This window comes from Macadamia integrifolia, chromosome 11, assembly GCF_013358625.1.
Source record: "Macadamia integrifolia cultivar HAES 741 chromosome 11, SCU_Mint_v3, whole genome shotgun sequence".
NCBI lineage: Eukaryota > Viridiplantae > Streptophyta > Magnoliopsida > Proteales > Proteaceae > Macadamia > Macadamia integrifolia.
The window spans coordinates 9,042,536-9,055,291 of NC_056567.1; the positions used below are offsets into that span (position 1 = coordinate 9,042,536).

Below are 12,756 nucleotides of genomic sequence, written 5' to 3' on the forward strand. Positions count from 1 at the left end.
CCCCCCACCCCATCCTTCACATTGCAACCCTACCCCTCCCCAGCAACTTGTCATAAAATAGAAGAATCTTTAATGAAATGATTCACATCCCGATTTCTTTAATTCGAGTTTTTGAGCTACACAACCACGTTGTGAATCAACGACCAAGGACCTATCAAAGTCTTTGCAAGAGGGTGCTGAGAAATCAAAGAGTAGACAAATCTGAGTCATTAAGTGAATCTAGAAACAACGTATCAGATATTGGATCAAACCTGAACCTCACCAATGATGGCCTGGTGGGTCCAATCAGGATGAATTAGGTTCAAAATTTGAGCAAATTTCAAATACTGCACAAGATAGTAACATCTGATAAAGGAACAACAGCAAGCTTTATCACCCCAGCCACCACTTCATCTTTCTATAACTGCATTGACAGTTTGACACCCAGCAGCACAACTTTGAACATGATATTCTCCCTGTATTGAACATCCTACCCTGTTCCTTTATATTTTAGGGGTTTCTCTACCAAATGTCGTTGGCTTATATTGAAGGCATTGTAAACAACCCATTCCACAAGGTCTTTAGAATCACATGAGGGACTTTAGTTGATAGTTTGAAGGTGATACCTTCATCGGCTTCAAGTACAGAACATAGGTTCAGCAAATTTTCGATTTCTCAGTTTTGTTCTCTGCTATCGGAGAAGGAAGCAATTTCACCCTCAATGGATGGATGATGTTGCCTAGAGAAATTGAGGAAGAAGCTTACTGTCGTGATGGCTGCTGCTAAAGGTTGTATGCAGTGGGTAGGGCAGGGGGAAGAGGAAGAGAAAGCCAGAGTCAAGGAGGAAGTGGAGAGGGGGAGCTCGAGGGGAGAGGGAGGAAGATGTAGAATTTTTCCTATAAGATTCTATTAGAAATGGATTTATAAATTCTATCCCTCCACTTTAATTCATCAAAATGATTCAAGAGGGTAAAAAAAATATAGTGAACTAAACTACTTCACTCTTTATCATAGTTGTAACCGCGCCAAGTCGAACCAAGGCGTTGAAGGGCTGCCTAAGCGCTTAGGTGATAATTTGCCTGATTTAACGAGAACAAGGCTACCAAGTGCTTTTTTATTTTCCCTCTTTTCTAACATTATTTAGTATACGACATATATCTTGTATCATAAAAACTCAACATTAAGCCAAATCAAATCATAAAAATCAACATTAGGCCACATTAAGTCATACAAAATCAACATTTAGAGACTTTTTGTATTAGGTATATAGTACAAAACCAGCTTTCTTTACCATGATAAGGTTTACAAAAATTTCACAATTGAGAAAAACCCCAACATTTGAAAGTTGAAAACCGCCCCTACAACCAAAAATCCAATTTCTTAGAGTGGGGGGTTGACTTTTTATCCTTTTGGAATTTTATTTTTAAACTATTTTTATCGGATTCAAATATGAGGTATTTGTTTATTTATGGATAATATATTAAGTCAAAGCATTTATTTAATTGATATTTGGCATAAATAAGTCATAAATAATATAAGGTGATATGTAATGCAATAAGGGACAGTCACCTAGACGCCAAGGTGGCGCCTTGACAACTATGCCATTCATAGTGACAAATATGACCCATTATTTATTGAGAATTATTTTTTATTATAGAATCATTAATTTATAAATGTTTCACAATCTATTATTCTAAAATTATCTACAAACATATTTAAATTTTAGGATTGTCTAAATGCCACATCTAAAGTTTTTAAGTCAGAGGTAAAAGAGGATTTTCAAAATTATTCAAAAGTTTACCATTATGTCATTTTCAAAAGTTGTCATTGTCTCGCAGTCAACTCGAGTTCATACATGAAATGACAATTTTTATCTTCACTAAAAAAAGTGTATTAAACTATTTAGGAAAAAAATAAGGTTATGAATAATTTGACACGTTAGAGAATGTCAAAAAGAAAATCTTAATGTTTACCAAAAAAAAAAAATATCCTAATTAGTAATTGATTTATGATTTATTATTAAGCTAGTGAAACAATGATATATTATTTGTTAACTTTTGTTACTTACTATCATGTTTTTCATAAGAGCTCCAACCAATAAAGCTACCAACAAGCCTAATATGCCATATTTATTTTTATCTATAAATATCTAAAATATTTTATGCATATCAAAGCACAATTAAGGCACTTTGGTAGTATTGAGCTTGTTTGGGCCTTTCTTCTCAAACAATTTTGGCAAGAGAAAGAATGCAACTTTGCATTATACATGAAAATATATGATAGAGAAAATAATGTTCTTGCATACATTCCTCATAAATTCAAGAACATTAAGGTTTAAATATTCACTTTTACACCAAATCATATATGCATCCACCACTTAATCAATTTTGGTGTGTAATAACCAAATTAAAAATTCCCTATTTGAACCAACTTGTATCATGGCAGGTTAACCATAGGAAAAATATGGTTGAGATTGATTTGAAATTTATAATTATGAGAAAATGAAGTGGATGTAGAATTACCTGATACCATATGCATGCCAAAGTCATAGGAATAAACACTATTAACATCTGCCATGCTACTTGTGACATTACTGCAATAGTTCCAAGGAATTCTATGATTGAGATAAGAACTTCTTCAATTTGATGTGGAATAGTGGTATCAACTGCACTTTGATCTATGGATACCTATACACAAAAATAAAGTTTATTTAAATTTAAAATTTATTAACTTTTTATGGTAATCAAACGTGATCATTTAAATCTCAAAAGTAATTAAACATATTTTCTAACCCGATTTAGAATCCTTCCACTTGGAGTTGAATCAAAAAATGACATGGGAGCACGAAAAATGCATGAATGCATTTTTTTGAAGAGCTGTGTGGCTGTTTTGTATCCAGCAATAACAATGAGTAGGGACCTTATAAGTACACAAAAAGAGCTTCCAAGGGTCAAAGCAACATAAACAAAGATGAGAGTGGATCCTCTAACATGAGATCTCATATCCTCTGAAATAGGAGTAGCCAACACCATCCAGTAACTACTCACTATTAGGAAAACCTGAAAAAGAATTTGTGCCAACACTATCAATGGTACAAAAGCTCCTTTATATGCAGCGGTAACATATTTCCAATAGAATGAAAGAGTAATTACACCCTTTTCTCTCTCTTCTTCTTGGACAAGTTGCCCTTCTGGCCCAGCCAATTTTTCTGATTTATAGTATTCAGGTTCTCTTTCTCCATCATCTTGAATAAGATTTTCGTTATACAATATATTACCATCATCCTCACCATTAATTAAAGAAGCCCCTCGTTCAACGGAATTAAGTTCTTCCAAAGCTTTTTTATGTGCACCCACTAACTCCATGAAGTCAGTTCCTGAACTAAGAATTTCTTCGTATTTACCTGCTTGAGTGATCCTTCCATCTCTCATAACCTACCAAATAAGAGAAGGAAAATAATTTAATCTCAAACCAAATTGAGGGAATTGAAATCAAGAAAGAAATGCCATATTCTCACCAGGACAACATCAGCAGAAGGTAAAAACTCTATTTGGTGGGTGACATAAATTACTGTTTTAGAATTCAAAATTCCCAGCAAACACTCCTGTCACAAAGGTTCAAATATTCACATTTAGGCACTCAAGGAAATGCCAATTTTTAGATCAAACTCAAATTTCAATGAACAAAATTGTGATGTAAGCAATGAAATATATGGATTCAAGCAAATTTCATTAACGAAAGCTTTGGAAATAGGGGTCAAATTGTAGTTACCTTAAATAGATGAGTTTTTGTATGAGCATCCACAGCACTAAAAGGATCATCAAGCAGATAAATATCAGCATCATGGTACAAAGCACGTGCAATCTGTAGCCTTTGCTTCTGCCCACCACTCAAGTTGATCCCCCTATCTCCTATGATCGTCTGGTCCCCAAAGGTAAACAATTCTAGGTCTTTTTTCAACGAACATGCCTCAAGGATCACATTGTACCTTTCCTCGTCCATTTCCTTGCCAAATAATATATTATCTACTATCTTGCCACTCTGTATCCAAGGTGATTGTGCAACATAGGCCTTCGTCCCATTTAACTTGATGACTCCAGATACCAACGGCACTTCCCCCAAGATGCATGAAAGTAGGCTTGATTTTCCTGACCCAACAGAACCGCAAACAGCTACTCTCATACCACAATACACTTGGAAATCAAGATCTTTTAATGTGAAACTAGGGGAGTGAAGATCCCAAGAGAAATTCCCTTTGACTATTTCAACTACAACCTTAGAACTATCTTTTGGAAGCTTTGATACTACATTGGGATTAATATCATCAAGACAAAGGAACGAAGTTATCCTATCGAGGGAAATTTTAGTCTGAACTACCATAGAGATTAGGTCCGGGAGATTGTAAATGGGTGCTTGCAACATCCTCAAATGTAGCAAGTGCAGATAGAATCTTCCCCGATTCTAATCGAATTCCTATAAACACACAGAACCCAAAAGTAACCATGGATACAAACATGGGAGCAGATAAGAAGACAATGGAAGTCATAACTGATGTATACAGTAACTTTTTTAACCATCTCGTTTCAAAGTTCCTAAGCTCAATTATTTTAGCCAAGAACTTCATCTCCCAACCCTGAAGCTTGAGAATCCTCATATTCCTAAGAGCCTCAGATGTCACCTTCATCCTTCGATCCTTTGAATCCATTAATTTCCCTTGAAATTTCTCTTGTAGTTTTCCTAGTGGAACATTTGCCAACATCAACACCATTGTGGCAACAAATGCTACAAGTGAAGCAAGACCAAGTCTTGTGTACAAGATCAATAATGCTAAAATAACCTGAAGAGGCACCACCCATGTATCGTGTAAATACCAACTGAAAAGGCCAATCCTCTCAACATCAACACTCAACAAATTAACATTCTCCCCATTAGTATGCCCTTGCTTCGATTGGCTTGAAAGCCCAAGACATTTCTTATAGATAACTGAAAAGAGGGTAGCACGGACCCTATTTCCTGTCTTTCGTAATTCAAAAAATAAGTGTCTCTCTGAGATACACTTTATTAGCTTTGAAAGAAAGAAAATAAACACTAATACATAACCTTTATATTTTATTTGGTGAGGATTGTCAAGATACTGAACAAAGGTGACAATAAGGTACGGTCCAACAAAGGAAGACAATATGGATACAATGGAGAATAGAGCTGTCCAAAGAATTTCTCTCCATGTCGAGAGAATCAATGCCTTAGCCAACTTGAGTGTGCTTACTTGAGAACCATTAGAACTTTCATTACCATTAGAGTCAAGTTTATTTCTAAAACGGGCAAAAACCACATCGGCACTATCACATATGGCAAGCTGAGGAACATCTTCAAGGTTCAGTGTTTTTCTATATCCAAGCGCAAGCAAAGGACCCATCCAAGCGAAAGTAAAAATACTAAGAAAATGGGCATTGGCATAAGGATTCACACTCTCTCCTCCGACACTTGATTGTTGTCCGTCGTCACCAGTGTTTTGGCTAGAACTAGTTTTCAAAAGAGGCTTCAAAAGATGGAAATCTTCATTTTCTTGCCTCTTACCAAACAACCCAACATAACACAAGAATGTACCAGCAATAATGGATACAACATCAGACACCCATAGTAGGAAAGGTAAGGATGAATGTTTCCAATATAAGCCAAGATGGATAACAAGGTACGAATAAGACATTATGAAGTAAAAGGACCACCAAATTTGTAATAAAATTGGGAACATTAACTCACTTGAATGAGAAAAGTGTATGTGCAAGTAAGCAAAGATTACAAACCAAGTGAGGGTTCGGAATGCAAAATCCAATTCGACAACAAGTTTCAGATCAAACCAATCATGTCTATACCTAAAGAGGTAATTTAGCATTGATAGGATAAGATTACTGAAAGACAGGCCCATGCAAGATATAAGGGTTGACCAATAGTATAAAAAATATGTATTCTTCAACATTGGTTTCGAATTTTCAGGGGTAAGCGTCGTGCATCTTTTATAAGCCCAAGAAATGGATAAAAGTAATAACATAATTAGGTGTGAAGAAGCAGACAATCCATGTAGGAAAATGGATGCGGAAGAATGTGAAATGAATATCCAGATATTCATAACATTATTTGATACTGTAAAAGCGTCCATGTTTGCAAATTTTCTTTTCTTCTATTTGTAATTTAGGACCTTAGTTTAGGCAGGTCCCAATAGAAATACCCATAAACTTTACCACAATTTGAATTCCAATTGGCCGTATGCGAAAATGTTGTGGAAACTCTAGCATCTAAATACCAACCAGCATAATATCAACCTTAGATGTAGTTGAACCTGTTAATAAACACACAGAAAAAAAAATGTTTGAAAATATAAAGAACAGAGGATTAGCAAAATTTTCATAAAAAAATAAATAAAGAATGGAATAAGAGAACTATCTAGTTATACATGATTTAGAATATGTTCAATTAACAATATCAAAAGAGAGAATGGGAATTAAATAATATGACGTGAAATAGATCAATAAATGTTTCAAAATTAAAATATTGGAGAAAAATACCAGTAAAGCCAACGAACTTTATATCATAAGAACACCAAGGAATGAATAGAGCTATCAAATGTTGACATAAAACATCCTTTCTACATTAAACTAAGCCAAACCATTGATGGCAACTTGAGATCATCAAATGTGAAAGAGGGAAATCCTAATGGCACAATGTTGCAACTAACAACATTCAACCTGCTTTTATCTACTAATTAATAAATGGATTGATTCGTACACTAAGTGAATCGTTCCAATCCAACTCATTCGATTAATACAATTTTATTAATTTTCGAGGCATTAGTTAAATAATACTGCAACTAACAACACTCAACATAATTTTACCTATAAATCAATCATTAGTTGAGTGATTCACCACTTAACTTACTCGTTTCAATTAATTTACAAATTCATTTATTATATACAATCACCATATTTTTTAGGCGCTAGTTATGCTTCAAAGCTTCTAAATTATAACATAGATTATGCAAAATGATTGTTGGGAAAAGACTGAGTTGTTGTTGTATTATGCAAAATGACTATTAGAACTCTACTACATGTGTATTTTCTAGTTACCTTGTAAGAAGACTAGCCTAAAGTAATTTTATCAAGTCAAAATAATGGAAGTAGTATGTTAAACAGTGATTGATAAGCCACCACAATAAATCTAAGGGTCTAGGCCCAAAATTGTCCAAATGATTTGTAACAACCACTGAAAATCATATATCAATTCAGAAAATAAAAATAAAAAATAAAAAACCAATAATGCAACAAAAGTCAATTCTAGCTAAAAAAGTAGGTAAGTAATACAATAAAACTAAACTTTACTACAACTAAATATGGCATATCTAAATTTTTAGGCACTAAACTAGCTAATTTTTTTGATAAAGCGTCTTTAGAAAGTACAAAAGAAAAATGGATAGTTATCTTTTCCAAGATTTTTTTTTTTTTTCTTTTAATGAAAGAAGTAAGCCAGCTTCCTTATGGTCTCGATGGTGATTTAAATAGGTTTTGCAACATTTGAGTCAACGGTTCAAGGCTCAGTGGAGGGGAAGAGGAGAAAATAAAACTGCTAAACCAAACCTTTACAACAGTTTGTTGCAACTGCATCCATCACTAAGCCTCTTGTTAACCTTAAGTCTGATACTCAAAGATGCATATCTTGATCAACATTAGATGATAAAACTCTATTTGTTACAACAGAAATTGTGTTAAAATCAATACAAATTAGATAGGACTAAGAAAACACAAATTATTTTGTTAAATGTAAAACATCTATACTACTTTACTAAGGGAAGGGGGTTCTTACAATTCGGCTTGGTATTTGAAGCCAGCTTTTTTATTTTTAACTTTCAAAAGCACTGATACATACGATAGAAACATATCTCATTTGTTAAAAAATAAATGGCATCATACTAATCCCGTAACTACTTGAGGGTTAACCAATCTTGGGTTTACTTGGTCCCTTCCCCACTTCCTTATCCAAGTGACCCTACTTTTTTTATGAAGAGAATGAAATGTTCCTCCCTAGCTCTTTATCACATGCAGTACTTCATGCCTGGTAAATTGAAAGGGAAAATCATTGAGCATTAGCAACTCAAAGTTGCTCTCACCCTTTAGGGCCTTTTTTGAATAATTTGGTTTGGACTTTGCTAGCTCGTATAATAATATAATATGTGAGGTATGAATTCACATTCCAATACAAAAAGATCATATATATATATATATATATATAGTATCCTTTGGCATCAGGAAACCGTAAATAAGGTGATTATCGAGAATATCAACCCGATCATATCAAGAGTTGCATGAGAGAAACGAATCAGATTGCAAGCCCAAGCCAGTTAAAGGACAGCTTTTGAAAATGCCACTGATCAGCCCTCACTAAATAGCATAAAGTAAACCTCCCACATAATTTCAGGGCATGAGAAAAAGAGGGAAAGGAAAAGCAAAACACTGACAGAAAATTGATAAATTACATTAACAAATAACAATAATCTTTTAAAAAATATTTTATGTTGAAACAATTTGACCCAAATGTTCATGGGAATTGTGTGTACAATTTTTTTGTTTTGGTAGAAATTTGTGTACAATTTCATTTTTTAAATTATCATCTTTTCATAGTCAAACAGCTGCCATGTTTCCTTGATGGTCTAAAACCTTAAACCTAACTTAATCAACATTACAAACCTCAAAGCATAACGAAAGGAAAACAGAAATCCCACATGGGTTCTCTGGAGAAAGAGAGGGAGAGGTGCACCTCAACAAATAAGCTTTAAATCATCCCGTGCTTCTGGATGGCAAGAGTTATTCTTCATCCACCCACAAAAAAAAAAATTTGACAATTTCTTCAGCGAACCAAAAACTTCCCCTGCTCCGCTGCAAAGAACTTGGACCGTGGCCTCTGCTGGTAGTGTAACTCAACATAGAAATACCTAGACGAGGTTTCTGTAAGCAGAGGAGCATTTCTCAGGAAGAATACGAGAGTGTATGTCTTCGCCTCCTAACTCCTGATTTATTTATTTATTTTTCCGTGGTGGGAGGTGGGGAGGGTGTAGTTAGAATAACTCTCTACTTCCTGAGAAATGGAACGTGCGGACTTCCAGAGAAAAAGGAAAATGGCGGGTCCATATCCTCTGTAACGGGATTTGCGCTGGATGTCCAATTAATTTCAGGAGAAAGTTCTCCGAGGGAGGTCCACCAATCACCATACCATCCTAGATTCCTAGCGTTCACAAACCCCATGGTTTCCATACCTCTATAGGCTTCTTATAAGGTTTTCCCCAAAGTACCTGTCCTTGAGGTTGTGTTTGGTAATCAAGAAAACAAAATCTAGAAAAAAATAAAAATTAAATTAAATTAAAAAACAAATTATGGATGTTTAGCTACATAGCCCATGGACATAATCGATAGAAGACATTTAGCCAGTTAGGTAACACATAATTTAGGCATGTTAAGAGGATGAGGTTTGGTAGTTGAAGACAGCCTAGTTTTTACTTGAATTCAGCTAGCAAGGTTAATTACCTAATTGATCTTTGTACTCGTTCGACTTGTGGGTTCTGCAAGTGCTTTGATGTAATTTTTTTTTTTTTTTTGGGTGCAATCACATTTTCTTATGTTGCAGAAGGATAGGTAAAAATGTAATAAACTATGGTGCATCTTCTTGTTAGTGAAGTGAAGAAAAATATCATCTTCAATTAATTGGGCATGCAATTAGTGATGTAAGGGTTGGAAGGACCTGGGGATATGTGTGTCTTATGCACACTCATGAAGTGAAGAAAAAATTCATCTTCAATTAATTGGGCGCCCAATTAGTGATCTAAGGGCTGGAAGGACCTGGGGATATGTGTGTCTTATGCACACTCATGAAGTGAAGATAAAGATCATTTTCAATTAATTGGGTGCCCAATTAGTGATCTAAGGGTTGGAAGGACCTGGGGATATGTGTGTCTTAAGCACACGCATGGTATCTCATTTCTGGTTGTATTCATCAATGACTTGATGCCAAACAAAAAACCTTTCTTTCAACAACTCAAGAACCTCCCTCCATTTCTCTCACTTGCTTTGTCTATCATTCTCTTTAAATTTCCTCCTTTTTCAACCATAGATTATAGAATCACTGAAAACCATAGATCATACAATCACTTCTGTCTCTGGATCCCAAGAGCTGAACTTTGGATAAAGGTTGCCTTTGCCATCATATGAAATCCATAGGAGAAGAAAATAAAATGAATTTTGATGAAGGTAAAATTTTATCTCAAATAATTACTTTTATATGGGACTTTTCTTGATGAATTGAGCATGTCTGTCTAAAAACTTTATGGGACAAACATTTTCTATTGATTTCATGTTCTCAATTGTTATGATGGACAATTGAGGAGCAAAATTATATTGAAAATTTGAAGGACATAAAAAGCAAGCGAAAATAGGTCATTATTTATCCTTCAAATAGCATAAGCAACAACATGTAACACAAATAGAGAACTGGAAGATAATCAAATCTACATGTGCTATTCAATCTAGAGTCTTTGTCCAGACCACTCCATTCTCGTTTATCCAATGACAGACTTCAATTAGGCCTGGGCCAAAACCCAGCAGCTTAAAAGAAATATGGTTTAGATTCCAAGTTGATGTATCATGGTGGCATGCCATGATCACATGATTCACTTTCTTCCTAGCATGTATATCAACTACATATACTTTTACTTTCGGGAGCACATGACAATAATAGACTTGAAATGGGAATGGCAAACTATGGCATAACACTGGTGGTTTAGACAAATTTCCATAGATGAGTTTCACAGCTCCAATTGTGACATTTTCATAAGAACCTTCGATACTTTCAGTACTCCATATGCGTACATGATGCCCTAATTTCTCAACAGCAAAATCAATGAGATCCTCAGCAGAAGTTACGCAAGTGCACAGTTCACCTCGAATAGGGCTTTTCTCACATATCGCAAGGGTGTCTTTAATGTACTCATCCATATTTGATTCATTCACCACACCAAAAATCTTCTTCAATTCCTCATTCTTGGCAAAGGAAAATGGAATTTTTGATGCTAGAGATCGTGGCAAGAATGATTTATATGATATTGGGTCCCTAAGATCAGGAATAGGCATGAAACATCCCTCTTTCACCATTGACTCCCGGAAATATGGCAATCCCCCTTGGCTAGCAACCAACAGGGATGTTTTATTTGGAAGGTCATCATATTTTAGTTTGGCAGCATTCCACTGGGCTATTGGTGGAAGGGTTATATCATCTGTTGTGTTCTTCACTGGTGCATTTGTAGAACAAGCAACATTAGCTTGCTTACAAAACAAAAACAAGTGAGAAGCCAATTCGTTTTCCTCTATAAGTTTCATAAATGTTGTAGCTTGATAGAGGTTTAAAGGAGAAGCCTTTGCAGTTAACCAGTGTGGAGGGTGTGGAAGACCAATATGCTCTTCCCAGTACTGAGATAATGAATTTTCAGCTTGAGAACCCTGCAATTTCATTGGAGAACAAAAAAAAAAGTAAATAAGATAAATAAAACTGGAACAAGCAATAACCATCATTTTTCTCACATTGAAGTATTTTACCATCAAAAGTCCAAGCAAGAGAACGAGATGCATCATGGTGGAACTGAAACAAAGAATGGAATGAATTGACCTATGCCTTTTTGCAAATGAGTTAGGTCTATTGTATAGAGAGGGAGGGGGCTTCTGAATTATATATAGGGAGGGGAATTTTGTAGTACCAACGAATAAAAACATGGAGAAGTTTGTGCCTACACAATATTGGGTTTGTGACTACCCATTTTCCTTACCAAAAAAAAAAGTGATTAACCATTTACTGTTTTATTCAACAAGATTACCCAATATTGTATAGTTTATAAAGCTACCCAATATTTTTATCAAATAAATAAATAAATAACTACCCAATATAGTGTTCGTCCAACATTTTTTACCCTTGACTACCCCCACCCACCCCCCCACCCCCTTATTACCCTTCCACCTCCCATTCTCCGATCGGGGGCCATGTGCCCCACCCCTGCAATCCTGCTCCACCCTTCTCAGCTTTTATTGAAGATCTTGCGGGAGTTCCACTGATTCCATATTAAGCAATCGATTCTTCAGAACTTTATTCTTATAATCCGAACCTAATACACTCGAAAGGTTGACGTAGTTAATCTCCAATCACATCTTCTAGATTTCAGCAATTGCGCAACTGAGTTTCAAACTATAAATTGCTCCCATGGAACACTTGAATATGCTCTAGAACTGAACAAAATTAAATAAGTACTCTGCCAGAACCAAAGTTCAAACAAAAAAAAAAAATCAAAGACGACTAAGCCTAGAGAGCTACAGAAGAAGCGGGTAATAACAAATGCGAGAGATGGAAAACAGAGGAGATTCTAACCAGTCTGAGTTTAATCGAGGCGTGAAGTCGATCATCCACTCAGGGAGCATGAGCTGTCAGGCAAACCATTGAGGAACTTCAGGGCTTCTGAGCTTGGAGGCCTGTCGAACGTCGAAATCCCTAGGGGCAGAGGAGGAAGGTTTGGGAGACAGTCCTGGTTCGGGTTCAAATTCAATTTCCGGAAGGGTTTGCTCCCAGTATTGAAGAGAGAGAGAGAGAGAGGACGGCGGATGCAATTCAGCGGGCGTGGCGCTGAGAGTCCCGTCGTTTCTTCTGATCGGAGAAGGGGAGGTGAGGGTAAAACTGTAAAAAGAAACCTCATTGTCA

General features: G+C 35.6%; 1 protein-coding gene and 1 pseudogene across 2 annotated transcripts; both read right to left on the reverse strand.

Moving 5' to 3' along the window:
• LOC122093816 overlaps positions 1 to 9,248 on the reverse strand; it is a 15,398-nt pseudogene extending 6,150 nt beyond the window's left edge.
• Positions 9,249 to 10,417: 1,169 nt separating this feature from the next.
• Positions 10,418 to 12,714, reverse strand: LOC122094404 (polygalacturonase non-catalytic subunit AroGP2-like). Of its 2 annotated transcripts, none has more exons than XM_042665196.1 (2): positions 12,430 to 12,714; positions 10,418 to 11,513 (listed from the first exon to the last, which is right to left on the reverse strand). In XM_042665196.1, exon 2 carries the CDS (start codon positions 11,391 to 11,393, stop codon positions 10,539 to 10,541), a length of 855 nt encoding a protein of 284 aa, XP_042521130.1. In that variant the 5' UTR covers positions 11,394 to 11,513; positions 12,430 to 12,714; the 3' UTR covers positions 10,418 to 10,538. The 2 variants fall into 2 exon arrangements, with proteins under 2 accessions (XP_042521130.1, XP_042521129.1); XM_042665195.1 differs by lacking the exon at positions 12,430 to 12,714 and adding an exon at positions 11,610 to 11,709.
• Positions 12,715 to 12,756: the final 42 nt, after the last annotated feature.

Coding starts and splice junctions, on each gene's coding strand:
- LOC122094404 (XM_042665195.1), bottom strand. CDS start 11,645: ATGATGCATCTCGTTCTCTTGCTTGGACTTTTGATG. Junction 11,514..11,609: donor TCTTGCTTGGACTTTTGATG/GTAAAATACTTC, acceptor ATGAAATTGCAG/GGTTCTCAAGCTGAAAATTC.